Below are 16,833 nucleotides of genomic sequence, written 5' to 3' on the forward strand. Positions count from 1 at the left end.
CAAAACGAGCCCAGAGCAGGATGGTTCTCCTGTACCTGTGTGTGATTTGATAGCATTCACACCTCTTTGTTGTCAGACATCAAAAGGGTAGGAGGTTGGTAGGCTCCAAATTCAACCAGGTTTGACTTTCCCTTTTTAGTATAAAGTTCATACTTTTCTGTGGGATAGTTTTGCAGCTTTTTTTTAAAAAATTATTTTTAAAAAAACTCCAGACCCTGAAGTTAAATGGAATATTCTTTATTCTTTTAATTTCAAGCATATGCAATGTTATATATGTGTGTTGTATGTGTGTGTATATATATAAAAGTCAAGCTATATATATATATAAACTATCTGATGATAAATGGGGATGGTTAATGATTCATGATGGAAGAAAGCTAGAGAAGGTAGGAGGCACAGTGGAATGGGGTCATTGCTGAAAATGTCTTCTGCAAAAGCAAATGGGAGCACAGGGGAGGGCGGGCAGAGCTCCGGAGTGGGGAGGGAAGCAGCAGCAATCCCAGCTCTGGCTGGGTTTGTGGAGTGCACCACTGGAGGGTCCCACCAACACTGAGGGGCTGGAGCCCCAGGAGGGGCTGAGGGAGCTGGGAAGGGGCTCAGCCTGGAGCAAAGGAGGCTCAGGGGGGACCTTGTGGCTCTGCACAGCTCCTGACAGGAGGGGACAGCCGGGGGGTCAGGCTGTGCTCCCAGGGAACAGGGACAGGAGGAGAGGGAACAGCTCAGGGTGGGCCAGGGAGGCTCAGGGTGGACACCAGGAGGAATTTCTGCATGGAAGTGTTTCTTCAGGGCTGCCAAGCATCGGAACAGGCTGCCCTGGAAGTGTTCAAAAACCTGTGTCTCCAAAAGTTTGGGGATGTGGATTAGTGGTGCCCTTGACAGGGCTGGAGGAATGTTAGGACTTGATGGTCTTGGAGGGCTTTTCTGACCTTAATGATTCTCTGAATTTTGGAGTAAAGCAGTAAAGCCTGGGGTTTTAAAGGGGGGCAGCTGGGGCACTAACTGGGCTGTGGGGAGCAAGGGGACGTGTCAGGGCCACCCCCCGTTTTACCCACCAGCTTTACTTTTATTGTGTGCTGCAAAGGGAACTTTCTCTTCGTCTTTAAGTTGGTTCCTGGTTTTGCTGCACTAATACTTGCTTAACAGTGCATTCTCCATGTGGGATAGGGGCAACTGTTTCAAAACTGAATTTCCTGACAGGATGCAATATGTGCTTAATAGAGAAGCATCATTAGCTGGGCAGGACATGTTAGGCCGAGCTTGTAGAGAAATCTTAAGTCTGAAATTAAGGCATTTAAGCCCTGTTGATGCATGTACCTTGAGGTAAGCAGCAGCAGGGTCCTCATTTTTAAACCTGCCCCAACAGGAGAGTATGAAAGAACTAGAGAGAAAGAAGTGGGATGGAGAGAATAAGTTAGAAACAGAAGTGCGAGAAAATACAGGAGTTAAAAATATGGGAAAAGAGTTTTGAAACGCAAGAGGAAACTCTGAGACACTGGGCATCAGTGCAATGAACAACTGCAAACAGCAAAAACTTACCCAAAAATGTTCAAGGGAGGCACTTTGGGATGGAGGTGGGAAGGTGGGAAACAGGTGGGGATGGCAGAGGGCTGGGAGGCAAATGCTGCTGGTTGTGGCTGCAGCGGCTGCAGGGGATTTCCTTTAATTGTCCTCCAGGCCAAGGACTAAAAAGTGATCCCAGGGAGTTCTCCGAGCCCTGAATGTGGATGGGTGGGAAGCACTGACCCTTTCTTTCTCCATGGGGAGCTTCTCAGAGAGGCTGGAGAGGACAGGGCTCTGCCAGGCTGAGAAACCTGGGTTTGAAGGTGTCCCACAAACCCTGAATGGTTGAAGGAGAGGAAATGGAGCCACAACTGCCTGGATGAAGAACCTGTGTGAGTTGGTGTCCCACACTTGTTTTATGGTTTTGTCACAGGCTTGCACTGTTTCCAGTGCCAAAAGTGTTGTGTACAGGTGCCTATTCCAGCCCTGCAGCCCAGTGCAGACAAAACAAAGGCTACTTTGACCTTGAGAGCCAATTTAAGTTAATTTCCAATTTGATCATTCCTAGCAAATCAAAGTAATATCATTTCAACCTTCATGTAACCTATCTTCAGGTGGCCCTTTCAGCACAGACGTGGCTTTTGCAGTGAAGACAGAGGCTCCATTTAATTATCAATTATTTGGCAAGAAAGAAATGAATTCTGCTTGGGTAGATTTTGTGTCATGGTAAATCTGGAAGGCCCGAGCTTGATGGAGTTTGGTTCTTCCCACAGAATTTGGCTTTCACCTCTAGAAAAACACATGACAAAATATTTGATGAATTTTTGAATGAGATACAGGCTGAGTTGACCTTAATTGTGGAAGGATCTTGTTGCAATGCAGCTGTGCAAATCAGCACAGCTGGATCCACGGGGAAGTAGCTCTTTAAAACAAAATGATGGCAACAGCCTTCCTTCTTCCCAAGCAGACTGGCAGAAGGTGAAGTCAACTGCTGAGTGCAAGGCAGCATTGCTGGGATTGAAATGAGGTGTAAGAACTTGGGAAAAACAAATGGATAGGAATCCCTTGAATCACTGGAGTGGGTTCCTTCCCTCCCTGCAGAGTCAGTCCTGCTGTATAAACACTGGCAGTTGTTTAGGCTGGTGTGTACAGATGATGCTGTTGCAGGAGGATTTGTGTGTACTTGTGGGTTTTTTGCTTGTGCATTGCAGTGGATGTAGCCTCCAAACTTTGATTTGTGATATCCATTCCTTCCCCTTGGGAATGGGGCATGTTTAGATTCATAGAGGGATATACAGGGCTTTACAGGACCTTCTGCCGTGCTTTTTTGTGTGTGGAGAGAAAGAGTGTTAGATGCAGTTTGAAATGACAGGCACTTTGGGCTGCTTTAGAGTTGATCCTTAAATCTGTTCCTTCTAAAAAGGACTTAGGAAAAAAAAAATATTGGTGCTCCAGGCAGGTCACAGAATATTGACCTGTACATATCCAGCCTTGCAGGTTTTCCACATGTCAGGAAAGGGGAATATCAGAGATATTGCCACCACCATTGCACTATCTGATATTCCCTTTTTATCCACCTGGCTGATGTTGTTATCATGATGTGAGTGGGGCTTTCCCTCCTCCTTCCTTAAAGGAAAAATGGAAAAATGCCACGGAGCAATTCTGCTGCTGGCATGGGAATGTTGTGCTGGAGGCTTAGAAGCATTTGTGTTTATCCCAGGTGCCTGCTGGCAGACCTGGCCCAGGAAGGAGGGGACAGGACAGCTGTCCCAGGGCTGGCTGGAGGGTCCCTCTCTGTCCCCTTGGGGCTGCCAGTGCCTTGTAGGTGGGAGAAAGGGGCAGGGTGCACGGAGGGAAAAGATCATGAAGGATTTGACTTCCTCAGGGGTTTTTGCCTTGTATCACTGAGCCTAAATGAGGGCAGTTCTGTTTGGGAGCTTTCCCATGGCTGGGATTGTTCTGGAGTGCCCTGAGCCAGCCCTGTCCATGCCTGTGGCTCTCCCAGTGCAGAGCACAGCTCCCATGGGATCTGTGCTGAGAGCTGAGCACAGCAGGGAGGCACTGAAAGCTGAGTTGTGTTCTCCAGGGGATGCAGCAGCTCTGGGCTCCACTCTCAGAGCCTGGAGAAGGATCACCCTGCAGGGAATGGGCTGTGGTGATCCCATGAAGATCCCCCTCTGCTCCTGGGGCCTGGCTCTGTATCCCAGCTGCTCATGGGCAATCCTGGAGATGTTCTTTGGAGGGCCATGTTCTGCCCCCTGGCTGGGTTTTCTTGGCTTTTACATGAAAACCCTGCTGCAGCCCCATTGCCCAAGTGCAGCAGAGTCATCATTGAAGCTGCCTTGGTGCACTGCTCTGGGCCTGCCTCTGAGGTCGTGATCCAGCTGCTGAAAAGTTTCATGTGAAACTCCAGAGCTTTCAGCTACCAAATTAATGTCTGACAAAGCTGCTGGAGGAAGGGAAGCTGACTCCAGCAGTCCTTGAGTTTGTTTAACTGGAGCTCAGGAGTGATCAAAGCTGGCGTTTGGCTTCCTGTTGCAGAAGAGAAATTCTCAGGATTTATTTTTAATCCATATTTTATTTTATTTTATTTTATTTTATTTTATTTTATTTTATTTTATTTTATTTTATTTTATTTTATTTTATTTATTATAACCAAACCAAAACCAATGACTTCTGCTTGTTTTTTCTCTGGAGTGAGGCTGTATGAGAGTGGAGGAGAAACTTCCATAATAATTTTGATGCACATTTGAATTCAGCAGATCAGCATTGGGAAGGAGAGTCTGGGTCCTGTACAACCCTTTCCTGTTCCTTCTATAACAAAAATAGTGCAAATGGTCATTTTCTCACTGTGCAGAACTTCTCTCTGGTGGAATTCTATCTTCCCTTGCTTTGCTTCCCAAACAGATTCTGGCTCCTGTGGCCAAGAGTGGGCAGAGGAGGAGAGGGGCTGCTGGGCAGACGTTCTGCAAAGTTCATCTTTCCCAATCTCTGGTTCACAGCTCTGAGGGCTGCTTGTTATTGCAGCATTTTGTGGTTGGTTTGGTTTTTTCCTTCCTAGTGTTTCACTGTATTTTGAGTCCTTTGGTTTAAAATGTTAACAAAATGAAGCTCTGTGCCTCCTTGTGAGGCAAATGAATGGGCTTTATAGAGGGGGGTGGGAAGGGGGGAGAATTGAAGGGGAGTTATTTTTGAAATAGTGGTTTAATTTTGTTGTGAAACCACTGCCTAATTCTAAAGTGTACTGACCATTTGCCTCTTGCTGTAATGTCTGTACGTGGGGAGGAGATGTTCTTCTAGAAGAATGGTGTGGAGCTGTGTCAGGAGTGGCTCAGGCAGGAGCTCAGGGCAAGGCTCTTCCCCCAGAGGGTGCTGGCACTGCCCAGGCTCCCCAGGGAATGGGCACGGCCCCGAGGCTGCCAGAGCTCCAGGAGCCTTTGGCCAGCGCTGCCAGGGATGCCCAGGGTGGGGTTGGTGGGGGGTCTGGGCAGGGACAGGGCTGGGCTGGGTGATCCTGGTGGGTCTCTCCCAGCTCAGGGGATTCTGTAATTCTAAAAATAGATTTGAAAAACTTGACCTGAATTGGCCACCCAAAATAAGTGTGTGACACTTGATTTAAAATGTATTTTTTTATTCTACAGAGCTTTCCTATGGGGAAGCATCACAATGAGCTCGTTAGTCTTAGCCTGGAGCTCCACAGACTGTCCTGGTGTCTGTTCTCCAGAATACAGCAAGGCTGTAGTATTGTGGCTCTGGGAGCCCAAGCAAAGTTTCATGCTTTGGATATTAAAATAAATCCCATTAATGTCACCCCGAATTCAAACCTGAGTTCTGAGGTCTCCAGACACACCTGGGGCTCTCAGCATCCATCAGCTCATTGTGCCTCCCACACCTGCAATAATTAAATTTGATAGGAAATGGTGTCATCTCCCTCTATTTCCACATTTCCTTTTGTTTGATCCCATCTTTTCACCCAAGCCTTTGCCAGGTGTTTTGTGCATCTGCATTAAAACCCCATGAGGGAGCTCATGCCCTTGCCCCAGGGGCTTTGACTTGCAGCCCAGTTATCTGACAAAACATTTCTAAGGAACTTCTCAGAATTTATTGCTCCTGTTGGTTGATTCCAATGTGTCTGACTCCTTTTATGAGTCTGGCCTGTGTCCTGGTGTCACAGATTCACCCACATGGCATCCACCCACTTTCAAACTTGGCAATGGGCATAAAGAGCTCCTTAGTGACTGCATGGTCACTGTTCTGCATAAATATTTCCCTCCCCTCCAAAAATATGTTGGTTAAGGGAATATCAGAGAGAGGGAGAAAATACTGATGTGTTTGTTACGTACATTATGTGGTTTGGGGTTTTCTGGGTGCTTTTAAATAATGGAGGCTTTTATTGAAGGGAGCTTGAGGTGCTCACACTTCAGTGGAATTTAAATTTGACTCAGCTCTTATGGGCTGTCCAAACACATTCCTTGCTGGCCCAGCTTGTTCAGTTGAGGTGACTCAGTAAAGCAGCAGCTGAGCATGACTTCACATCGAGTTCTCCTGTACCCTGTTCCTCTGCTCCACACATGTGTGAAGGGCTGCTCCAGAAATTTTTGGCAGTTAATTCTCCAGACCTTGATTTTCCCATCTGCAAAAGTGGATACATTTGCCTACTATTATAATTTGCTTTATAAATTCCTAATTATTGTTACAGTATCTCTAAGCAAATCACTATGTATCTATCAGGTTCTTTTTTAGCTGGTGATGTTTAGGTGTTTTTTCAGTATTTGCTCTGCTTTTGATCAGGAAGAACTAGATGGCTTTTCTTGGTCTTCCCCCAGAATTCATTCAGCAGTCTCCAAAACTTCAGACTGTGGCATTGGTTGGAATAAAATTTAGCAATTACAGTGCTTGGGAAAGTGTGCACATTGTTGGTAGTCTGGGGGATTTGTTTCCAGGATTCCTTGACAGCAGCAAGATTAGAACCTTGAGCTGGTGGTGCTGAGAGCTCTCCAAGTGAATGTACTGAAAAAAAATTCAATTATTCAAGCTTGAGGGTGAGACCCTGTGGGAGTTCTGCTGGACATTTGCAGGGTTTGGGAGTTTTTTGGGTGCTTTTGGTTTACAGATTGCCCTCCAGGTGATTGGTCCTACTGTGGGCACGTTGGAGAGGAGAGCAAGGCTGCTCTGTCAGGAACCCCTTTGGAATACCTGGAATGTTGGAGTCCAAGGCCTGAAGAGTGAACCATTCACAATTATATCAGATTTAGTGCTGGCCATTGGCTCCAGTAACAACTCTGGGACTCTCCAGGGACAGGGAATGGTGAAGCTTTGTCCCTTGTGTGGAGGAGGGAGGGTTTTCTTGCTCCTGTCACCTCCTGTTTGTGCAGCTCCCGTGGCTTTTTCTATGCAGTGATCCTAGCAGGAGCAGGAGAAGTTTGGATCTCTGTTCCCTTGGATGTGAAGGTGACCTTCTCAGATAGAGACTGTAACCCAGCCTCAGCCCAGGCGTGCTGGGAATGACCTCTGTGCTGAGCAGGCCTTGGGGAGGGCGTGTGTGAGGAGCCATAATGTTATTTGCTGTTCTCACGTGTCGGTTTTTTGCCATATCTGATGGATTTGTGAGAGGTGCTGAGCTCCTGACAGAGGCTCTGGAGGCTGGGGGCTCTGGCTCCCTTTGTAAATGAGCCTGTGGATAACCCAGCTCTGACACTTTTGCCCTCCCTCCTGTTTCATGCCCTCACAAAGAGATTGTGTGTCGTTGCTTTAGGATTTACTGCCTTCCCTGGGGGTGGGAGTGGGCCTGGGAGAAGAGTTATGGCTGCACAGAATGTCTGGCTTCCCACTTCCCTACTGTGTGTCTTGGGCTTAAAACTGCCAAAACACATCTACAAGATGTTATCACTTTTGTTTTTTGTGAAGCTTGTGTTGACTCTTCAGCCTGTGTTGGAGGCAGGTGTGTTTGGGCTGTGGTGGAGCAGGACAGGATTTCCCTCTTAGATTGCTCCTCCACTGGACCCACCATCCCTAGCCCAGGGTCAGGAAATCACTCTGGGTTTTGCTGTTTTTTTCTACCTGTCCCCAAGGAAACAATATAAATGCTATGCCTCGAGTGTGCATCCATTGAGGGAAAACAGGATTTTTAAATAGTAATGTACTCTGGTTTTCCCTTAGTGCAGCAAACCAATGGTTCATTAGTGAAATACATTAATAATTATCTTATGAACCCTTTGGTAGGTGAATCTGCTTTAATTCCTTTGTATCAGCAAGAGCTGCAGGTATGGATGTCTTCGTTACATAAAATAAAAAAAAGGGAAGAAAGCAATGCTTGCAAATTGGTCTTTGTTTCCAAGGAAACAAATTTGACATGCTTGAGCTGTGCGAGATGCAAACACCGCTCGATTCAGCAGACATGCCTCGGGATTTTATGGTCTGAATATTATTTTTAAACTACCTCCAATTTCCAGGCAAGGCAGAGGATGGGAATAGAATTTGTTGGCAGGGTTTATCAATCTGTGCTTAATGAAGGCACTGGGCGGTGTCTGGGATTGCCCAGTGTGGCGTGGAGGGAATTGATGTGGGCCCGGATGGAGGTCCTGGGGAGGGACAGCCTGGGGCCAAATGGCCTTTGGTGACATCCTCCAGCCTGAGGAGAGGTCTGAGCAGAGCTCAGCACACTGAAGTAGTGTGGTTTATCCTGGGTCACTTTACCAAATGTTTTTGCTCTAAAAATATTTTAGTAAAAAACAGCTCGCCAGCGCTTGGCGTGCCAGGCTGCCTGGCGCTCCCGAGGGCCCAAAGAATTTGTTGAAAAGCTGTGGCTTGGTGTTGAGGACTGGGCTGAATTTATCAGAGAAGGGATGAGGGAACAGCATCATGAGTTGTTTGTGTAGTGCATCTGGCACAGATGTGCTGGGGCCTGATGAAAATCTTGGCTTGAGCCTGGCTTGTGCCGTTGTACAGAACGGCTGTAGCGTTGTTGCGATTCCCTTGGAAGTTTTGTTCGGGAAAAAAAGCTGGTTTGGTGTTCAGCTGCCACCCTGGTGTTTCCTGAAATGCTGTGTTGATAAAGTCACTTGTTTTATTTTTGAATTTTCCTCCAACTCCAGCTCTGGAGCAGATAGTGCTCGTGTTCCAGGGGAAGTGAGCATCGCTCAGCAGAGCACACACAATTCACGGATTTCAAATCCAGAGTTGGTTTTGGCCTGGGCCCAGCAAGAGGAACAGGATATATATGTTCCAACTTTGTTGGGGTTAAATAACCAATTTTTTCCCTGGCAAAGCTTTACTTTTACCAACTGTCTTTGCTTTCTGGAGTAGTTTAGTAAGCTGGGAGGGATCTGGGGATAGACAAAGAATATGTGGGGAAATACAAGTTTTTAAGGACTAGTCAAGCTCCATGTGCATATCATTCAGAGCATGCAGGGCTTTTTTCCCCAAGTGTGCTCCAACATTGTGTGTCCTCTATATTTTGTTGTTTGAAAACCTGGGAAGGATTAAAAAAAAATCCTCTATTAGCTCTTCATTGAAACAGTCCTACTGCATTGAGGGGATGAGGCAATGATGGAGGAATTTCAGGGCTGATAAGTGAAAAACAAACCTCTCTTAAAATTCAGGTCCTTAGGAGAACGTAGCATGAAGTGTGTTACACTGCAGTCTCTTTCCTTCTCTTTCATCCTGCTGTTTAACTTCCTTGCAAGTGGAGTTAAAATAACCTTCAAGGAGTTCAGGGTAGACTGGGGTAGGTTTAGCTTTAAGATGGCTGGGAAGCACTATTTGCATTGCCAGCTAAAAGCCTTGCTTGAAGCCTGTTGAGGGAAAAAATAATATTAATGGTATTTCATGAAAATATTGTAATTTGTGGAAGGCCCAGAGTGACAAATTGGCTGGTTTGAATGTCACTGGGAAATGCTCCTTTTGCACAAGGCTTGCCTGAGACAGGATTTTCCTTGCTTTTGTTCTAAAACGAGATGCTTGCTGCCTAAAAATGCCTGCGATCCCTGCAGCGAGAGCTTTGCCTCCTTGACAAGAGGATGGCAAGAGGAAGGTTGGCCGGATTGGGATGAATCCTGCACCTTTTTTTTTTTCCCCTTTTTTTTTTTTTTTTTTTTTTTTTTTGCTAATGACACTTCCTTATGCTTACATTTCATTAAAGCTCTGAAATGGCTGAAGATCAGCCTGTACTGAGCATGCTCCGGGGTGGAGGCTGCACCCATGGAGTGAGATGGATTTGTGGCTGGAGGAGGGATAGGCCTGGAGTCAGGACCTGGAGGGACCCGCAGCCAGGATGGAGGTAGGGCACATCCATCGGCTCCTTGCCGTGCCCCTGGGCTGGGGCAGCCAGGAGACCGGATGGAGTGCAAACTGTTGGAATTGATTCAAAAGCAGCGCAGTTAAACCACTGACACGAGATGGCTTCAAACGCTTCCTGCGGATCCGCGGGGAGGGGTTTGGAATCCTGACCTTTGCTGGCTGGCGTGGAGAAGGGACCTGTGCAATGTCAGGGTGGTGACACGAGGTGACAGCAGGCAGGGGCTGCAGCCAGGGCTGAGCCTTCATATTGGCAGCACGTGATCGCGTCTCATCGTGGGCTCGGGCGCTAATTGTAATTAATGGGGAGCCTGGCAGGGCTCAGACCTGCTCTGGGCCGTTCAAACCCAGATCCGTCTGGGATTGTGGGAGGGTGGAAGAATGTTTGAACTCAACCTCCCCTCTTTCAGACTTATTTTGCATTCTAGTGATGGCAAAGAAACCTTGCCACATCAGGTCCTCCAAAGTGGCATGGAGAGGAGGGAATATGTGCATTTATTCCTTCGGCTGAGAGGTTTTTCTGTGCTTCTTGCAGGGCTTTAATGTGTTGGTGAGTGGGTTTGGGGGAAGGCAGTGTGAGTTGTGCTCGCTTGGGCTCTTGGATTTCACCCGTAGTTGCCAGCTTTTTACAAGGAATGTGTAAGCACCAGCAGGTATGTGCTGCATGAGCCGATTGACTCCAGTTGTTGTACAAGCACGCTGCGTGGTGAGGTGCCAATAAAACATTTACATTGGCTCTGGATGTTTGTGCAAGTGAGGTGTAGGGGAGCTCTGGGTTGGTGTGGAGCAGGGGGACATCAGCTCTCTCTGACCTGTCCCTTCACACATGGGGGGACCCACCCGTGCTCTGGCCTGGCTGTAGGTACAGGTAAGGCGAGGGGTTTGCTCTGTCAGCACTGGGAATCCTTGGGTGGTACAGAGTTATTGTGTTTGACTTTCTGAGCAGAAATCTCTGTGATCACAGGCTCTGTGCTGTAAGGTAGATCAGCTCTTCCTTCAGGGCGCCTCTGGCCACTTTTCACAGCATGGCTCAGGGGGTGACTGGTATAGATTTGATTTTATTGCTGTGTCCCAGGTGATGTGCATTCTGCATGATGAGTCACTTCATTACTTAAAGTAATTTGCCTGTTTATTGCCTGGTTCCATCTTTCTTGTGAACCCAACTCTTCCTCGGTGCTTTCTGGGCCTATTTTGCTTCATCAGCCCAGTGCTGAGCTGGTGACCAGCTTGCTTACTGGGCTGGCTTTTATGTTCCCTGCATAAAATCCTGCTGGAGCCCAGCTTGCTGGCCAGGCAGAACTTCTCCTACTCTTTAATGGTCACTGGCTTGTTTATGGCTGGATGAATGCACAAAGAGAAGTGTTGCTGTAAAACAAACAGCATTGTGATTGTACAGCAAGAGGGAAAAGGGGTTGATTTTCTTTGGCTCAGGTGGGGGCTGCCTTTATGGCTTTGCAGAATTCACCCCCGTGGCTTTTCCTCCTTGTGTGACTCTGGCAGTGGAGGTGATCCCAGCCCCAAGTTTTCATGTAAGGCCTGGTTCCCTTGATGAGGAAATTTGACTTAATCAGTTTCAGCTGCTGGAAACCCACTGGTGTGCTCGTTCCTATTGTGCTGTGGGAAGGTGTAAGGTAGCCTTAAAGACCCACTGCCACCTTATGGCAGTTGCTGAGAAGCAGCGTCTGTGGAGCCAATTCGGTACGCACATCATGCTCGCTCTATTTCTCCGCTCCTCTTAACCAGGGATATTTGCATGGAGGCACGAGCTTTGTTTTTACAGAGTTCATCTGCTCCTTCTGTTCCCTGCAGAAATTTGATAAAGTCAGCAGGATGGCTGGGAGAGCCGTCAACAGGCGCTGTTCCACAGGAGCTCATGATCAGGGGAGAGGCACAAAGGCTTCGTGGAGCACTGATTCTCCTCCAGTGAAGAGCTTGCTTATTTTCATGTCAGTGCCTTAATCCTTAAAAAAAATAGGTGTGAGGTCAAAGAACAGGGCCACGCTGAACATGTGAACCTTGTTGGCAGGATCTCCAGCGCTTGCTGCAGCAGGAGGAGGATGGAATGTGCACGGCCATTTTCCCAGCCTGCTGCTGGCAGGGCACTGCAGGATGGCTTTGCGCTGACAAATGGGGCCACTGTCCCCAAATAAACCAATAAAACATTGCTCTGTGGAGCAGTGAGTGTGCTGGAAGCCTCCTCACTGTGCTGGGGGTAGAGAATGCTGGATTTGGGACCCTTCTCCAGCAAGGCTGTGTTTGTACTGTAGGAGCTCTTGTTATGCCATAGCTGAATGAAGGGGAGAAATGGTGGATTTAGAGCTCCAAAATAGAAGGAGCTGTGGTTACTGTAAGTTAAAGCTGAAGGAATTTATAATTGGGAACTGTTAGGAATACAGTATGTTCTAAATTACAGCTGTCTGGCCAATATGCTGCTAAATAAAGTTCTAGGATTGCCCTGTAAATGAAATATTCAACGCATATTCTTATCAAAACATAAGCACCATCTCCCAGAGAGCTCACATCTCAATTGCTGTCCAAGAGGATCTTTTTTTCTTTTCCTTTTTCTTTTTCCTTTTTAGCATGTATGATTTACTCAGTACAGCATCTCGGGGAACATTTATTGTTTCCTATTAAGTAAAACCAGTTTTCAACTCTGCTGGGGAAAAGGGGGGAGGAAAGGAGATGGCTTGAAAGCTTTAGGGACATAAACCAGGTTTTAAAAGATGGGGAAAGCTCTAATTCCAAAAGATGCATTAATGACTGCCTGTTCTTTCAAAGCTGTTACCTGAGCCTGGAGGTGGACATTGGAGGGTGCTGGGGATGGATACCCAATGTATCCTGGGACATTCTGATTAAGAAATGTTGTATATAACAGTTGAAGAGCAGAAGGAATGTTTGAATAGCTTGTGCTGGAGCTGGAGAATGGTTTATAGCAGTGCAGAAGCAATCAGGATTCCAGCAGAAATGCTCATCTCATACCCAAAGTCCCTTCAGCTTTTGGGATTGCTTCCGAGGAGGCTGAAAGGGAGCATCAGATTTGATCAGCTGGAGGGTCTGCAAGAAGAAGAGCCTGATAAAAAAAAAGGAAATAAGGAAAACCCTCTGTATTTTGCAGAGCTAAATATTGTTCTTCCTATAAAAAGAAAAACCTCCCTTTGCCTCCCACTTGGGCTTCCCCTGCAAGGGAGCTGTGAAAATACTGGACTTAATGGTGTCATTAAGCAAGAGCCCTGAGGAACCTGCTGTCCTTTGTGAAGGGAGGTGTTTGTGCTGCTCCCTTCCTCCTCAAAATGTGGGATTTCTGAAAGGGGTGTTTGAGCCTTCAGTCAGAGAAGGGAGGCTGGAGAGCTGTGGAGTGAAAATACCCTGTAACCTGTGGGCCCTGGCAGGAATGTTTGGAAAGGGGGGTGTTGGTTGTGCTGGGAAGGCTGCTAGGGGGCACTTAGGCTAAAGAAAGGGCACAGCTTCTGGGGGCATGGGCCTCTTCTCATCCTCCACCATCAGCAAAACCTCTTCCACAGCCAGCCTGGAAAGAGGACTGTGACTGCTGGTGTGCAGCACCCCACCCCTGCCAAGGTAGGACAGGGGGGTCCCGGGCAGGAGGCACCTCTCCCACTGCCAGTGGCTGTGCCCTGGAAGCTTCTTGCTCCTTTTGGATGACAGAGATGTAAGGTTTCACTGAGTGACAGCCAGGCATCCCCCGTGGCAGAGATGCTGCTACGATCGATCGATGCTTTACTCAAGTTGGTTGTTGAAGCATCTGCAGTGCCCTGATGAGCTCTGCTTTCTCCTTTTTGTTTCTAAACAGTGTTTAGTTCTTTCAAGGATGGCCATGAGATGTGAAAAGCGTCTCTGGTAGATCTGCTCTCAGTGTATACTTAACCTCAGCAGTGAAAACATGTCTGGTGTGGAGATGCAGTGGGGAGGCTGCGGCTGTGCCGCCGTTCTCCAGCGTTATTTTATCTCAGAAAGGGAATGTTGACTGTGGTGGATCATTGACACTGCCTTTGTTAATATCTTCGTTTCTATTTCTGGGCTTTTAATGAAAGCTTGGTAATTTCGTGCTGCAAGGAAGGGCAGCACATCAACTGTTTTAAAGCCATCTTTGGTTTGATGTACAGTAATCTTTTGATGCAGTGGATAATGCAACTTCTGTCTGTATAGCTGGGGTTTGTTGCTTTTGTTTGGGGATTTTTGAATTTGTCTTTAAATGAGTTACCTCTACACCTCTCAGCGACTGAGAGAAAGGCCAGGAAAATCTCATTTTGTGTATATTAAAACTTAAGATTCACATCAAATGAAAACCCGGTGGGTGAAAGAGCGATCCTTTCTTTATACTGTCACCTCAAATACTCCTTGCCTATGAATTTCAATCATCTCGATTTAGCCTTGTGTGTTTTAACTGTTTAGTAGTGAAACTTCTCCAGAGTGTGGAGAGGAAAACAACATCCTCACAGCTGAGGGAGATCCGTGGCAGCTCTTTGCTGCTTTAATTATTGCAGCTCTGCAAACGTGCCTGGCCACGGTGGTGAAAGAGCTGCTGGGACTGGAGGAAGTGTGGCTTGTGGATGTTTCCAGCCTGGCAGAGCCGGCCATGTGCTGAGGCCTGGACTCACCTGGTGCTGGGGCAGGGCAAACATCATCCCCAGGCTCCTCCAAAGCTCCCTATGGATTTGGATGGCTTGTTCCTCCCTACAGTGCAGGCTGCTCCCTGCCTTCCCCAGCTCACTGTCACACATTTCACTCCACTCATCTTCGCTGTAGCTTCTACTCTTAAAGAGAACTCTCTCTTAAGGAGGACGCTCTCCGGCGCTCTCCTCTTCTGGAAAGCTGTTTTTCCTTTGGCCAGGAGCACGCGGGTGCTGCCACGGGGCCATGTCAGAGTTTCCTCTTCCTTCTGGCCTCTTCCCCGAGGTTGCCGGCCGCCCTCCCCCTGCTCGGGGGGAGGTTCTCCAGCCTGACACCCGGCTCCAGCAGCCTCCTGCTCCTGCCTCCGATAAATGCCAGTCTTCCTTGAATCCCTTCCAGCCGAGCTCTGCTTACAGATGTTCCTGCGAGCTGCTCTGGCAGTTTTACTGGGAGCCTGAGCAGATATGAAGGTTGCCAAGAGTTTATGCTTAATTGTGAAGTGGAACAGTGACAAACTACTTTTATTTTGAAACTAAAATTTCTTCTATTATCTTGCTGGCTGGGGCCAGTAGTAGTGTAGGGTTTGACATGGGCTGAACTTAGAGCTCCTGTGCCTCGTAGTGAACTATCCCTTCATTAGGGTGAGGATGAGGATGGATCCATGAGGATGTCCCTTCATTCCATTCCCCCCCTGCTTTTCCATGACTGTGTTTGTGATATCCTTTCAAAGTCAGTTGTACCAGGTCAGGTTATTAATCCCCAAAGTGAAAATGATCTCCCCTTTCAGACCAGCAGTTCAGATCTCGAAGACACTGTCTTGGACACTACTCACTGCATCAGTTTAACCCATGTGCCTTCATCCCAGCTCTCAGAGGTCGAGGACCTTGTTAAACACAACAAAATCAGCCCGGGGACATCCCCAAGCCACTCACATCCCTCCCTGTCCCTCCTGCCTCTCCTTTTCCCACGGGCAAGTGCTACTCTTGAAGGCCACGAGACAGCACTCTGGTTTAAAAAGCTTTCTCTTTTTTTCAGGCGAGTGATCAGTTTTGAGGCCTGGCGCCCTGTCAGAAAGTTGACAGATGATCTGCATTACCGGTGCGTCCCCGGGATGCCCGGGATAATCGCGCTCCAATGGACGCCCTGGAGCCGGCAGGTTCTCTGTGAAATGGCTGCAGTGGAGGGAGCAGTGAAATGGGCTCTTCTGGGCATGCTCACTCTGTAGAGGGAGCTTTATCACATGAGCAGAAACTGAATCACTGCTCATGAGGATCTGGAATATGCAACTCTTGGAGTCTTCACCAGAAGAAGACAACAGCTGCCCGCAGGTACCGCAGGGTCCATCCGCCTCCCGTGCCCGGCGAGGCCCTGGCAGGGCAGGCTGGTCCTGCCGGGGAAGGAGAAGCCTGGAGAGGAGAGGAGAGGAGGAGCAGAGGCCGGGGAAGCATGGCCGGGGCTGTTTGTTCGTTTGTTCGGATATCCCTGCGCGTGGCTGCCCGTGCCGGCGGGCTGGGTGGCCCATCCTGCTGGGATGGCCCATCCCGCTGGCATGGCTGCTCCGTGGGCTCCGAGCGGCCTCGGTGCCCAGCAGCGCCGCCGGCAAACCTCGGGCTTTGTTTCCTCGTGCCTTTCCTTTGGCTCCTGGGGTGGGGAGGCTCGCTTGGGGTTGGTTTGGTTTTGGGTTTTTTTTTTTTTTTTTGTGTGTTTTTAGGATTTGTTTGTGCTTTTTAAGTGTGAAGTTTCTGGAAAATTCTCCAAGGAGCCCTCCCTGCTTGTAGCTCTTAGAAGAAAAAGGCACAAAGCCTGGGGTGCTCAAGCTGCTTGAAGACTGAACTTCTAAAGGGGAGGAGAGGGCCTGTGGCCACATGGCACCTCCTCACTGGGTCTCTTTTGACAGCCTCTGCCTGTGGCTCGCTTGGGTGGAGGCCAGAGCTAACAGTATTTTACCAGGGAGAAGCAATCCTTTTTATTTTGGGGTGACTTCCTCCCCTCTCTCTTCTCTTTTTTCTTTTTCTTTTTTTTTTTTTTTTTCATAGTAGCAATCCAAGGAAACATCTGATTAAAAGGCAACATCCCTGGTTGATTTCATGGCAGGAGGTCCATGCCTGCAACATATTTTAAAACTCAGCCCCCTGGGTCTGCCCTTGGGATTTTTTTTTTCCTCTGTGATTTGTGTTACATGCAAGAACTCTGTTGGCTGCCACAGACCTCGGTGAGATTTGGGATGGACACCGAAGGTCCCAAGGCCTTGGAAGGCATGGACACCCCTGCAGAACACTGGCCTGAGCTTGCTGTGCTCTGGGGAGACCCTCAAAGCTGCAATGCAGACACAATATTGAATTTTCAATCAAGGAGCAAGATGTGAAGATGGCATTTAAAAGATTAGAGAGCTTACACAGGACAATCTGT

At 48.0% G+C, this 16,833-nt stretch overlaps 1 protein-coding gene across 11 annotated transcripts in view; it reads left to right on the forward strand.

Annotated features, from left to right (window-relative positions):
- Positions 1 to 16,833, forward strand: part of LOC135283316 (histone-lysine N-methyltransferase EHMT1-like) — a 117,957-nt gene that overhangs the window by 30,413 nt on the left and 70,711 nt on the right. The window contains exon 2 of one of the 11 annotated variants that reach the window (XM_064393963.1): positions 15,460 to 15,752. The exons of 8 other annotated variants lie outside the window; for them this stretch is intronic. In XM_064393963.1, coding sequence (XP_064250033.1) covers positions 15,690 to 15,752 — 63 coding nt within the window. In that variant the 5' untranslated portion in view covers positions 15,460 to 15,689. Of the gene's footprint in view, positions 1 to 1,708; positions 1,893 to 9,642; positions 9,779 to 15,459; positions 15,753 to 16,833 lie in introns of those variants that run through there. 2 more of the 11 variants (XM_064393973.1, XM_064393967.1) reach the window with 2 other exon arrangements.

Source organism: Passer domesticus, chromosome 18, assembly GCF_036417665.1.
Source record: "Passer domesticus isolate bPasDom1 chromosome 18, bPasDom1.hap1, whole genome shotgun sequence".
Lineage (NCBI taxonomy): Eukaryota > Metazoa > Chordata > Aves > Passeriformes > Passeridae > Passer > Passer domesticus.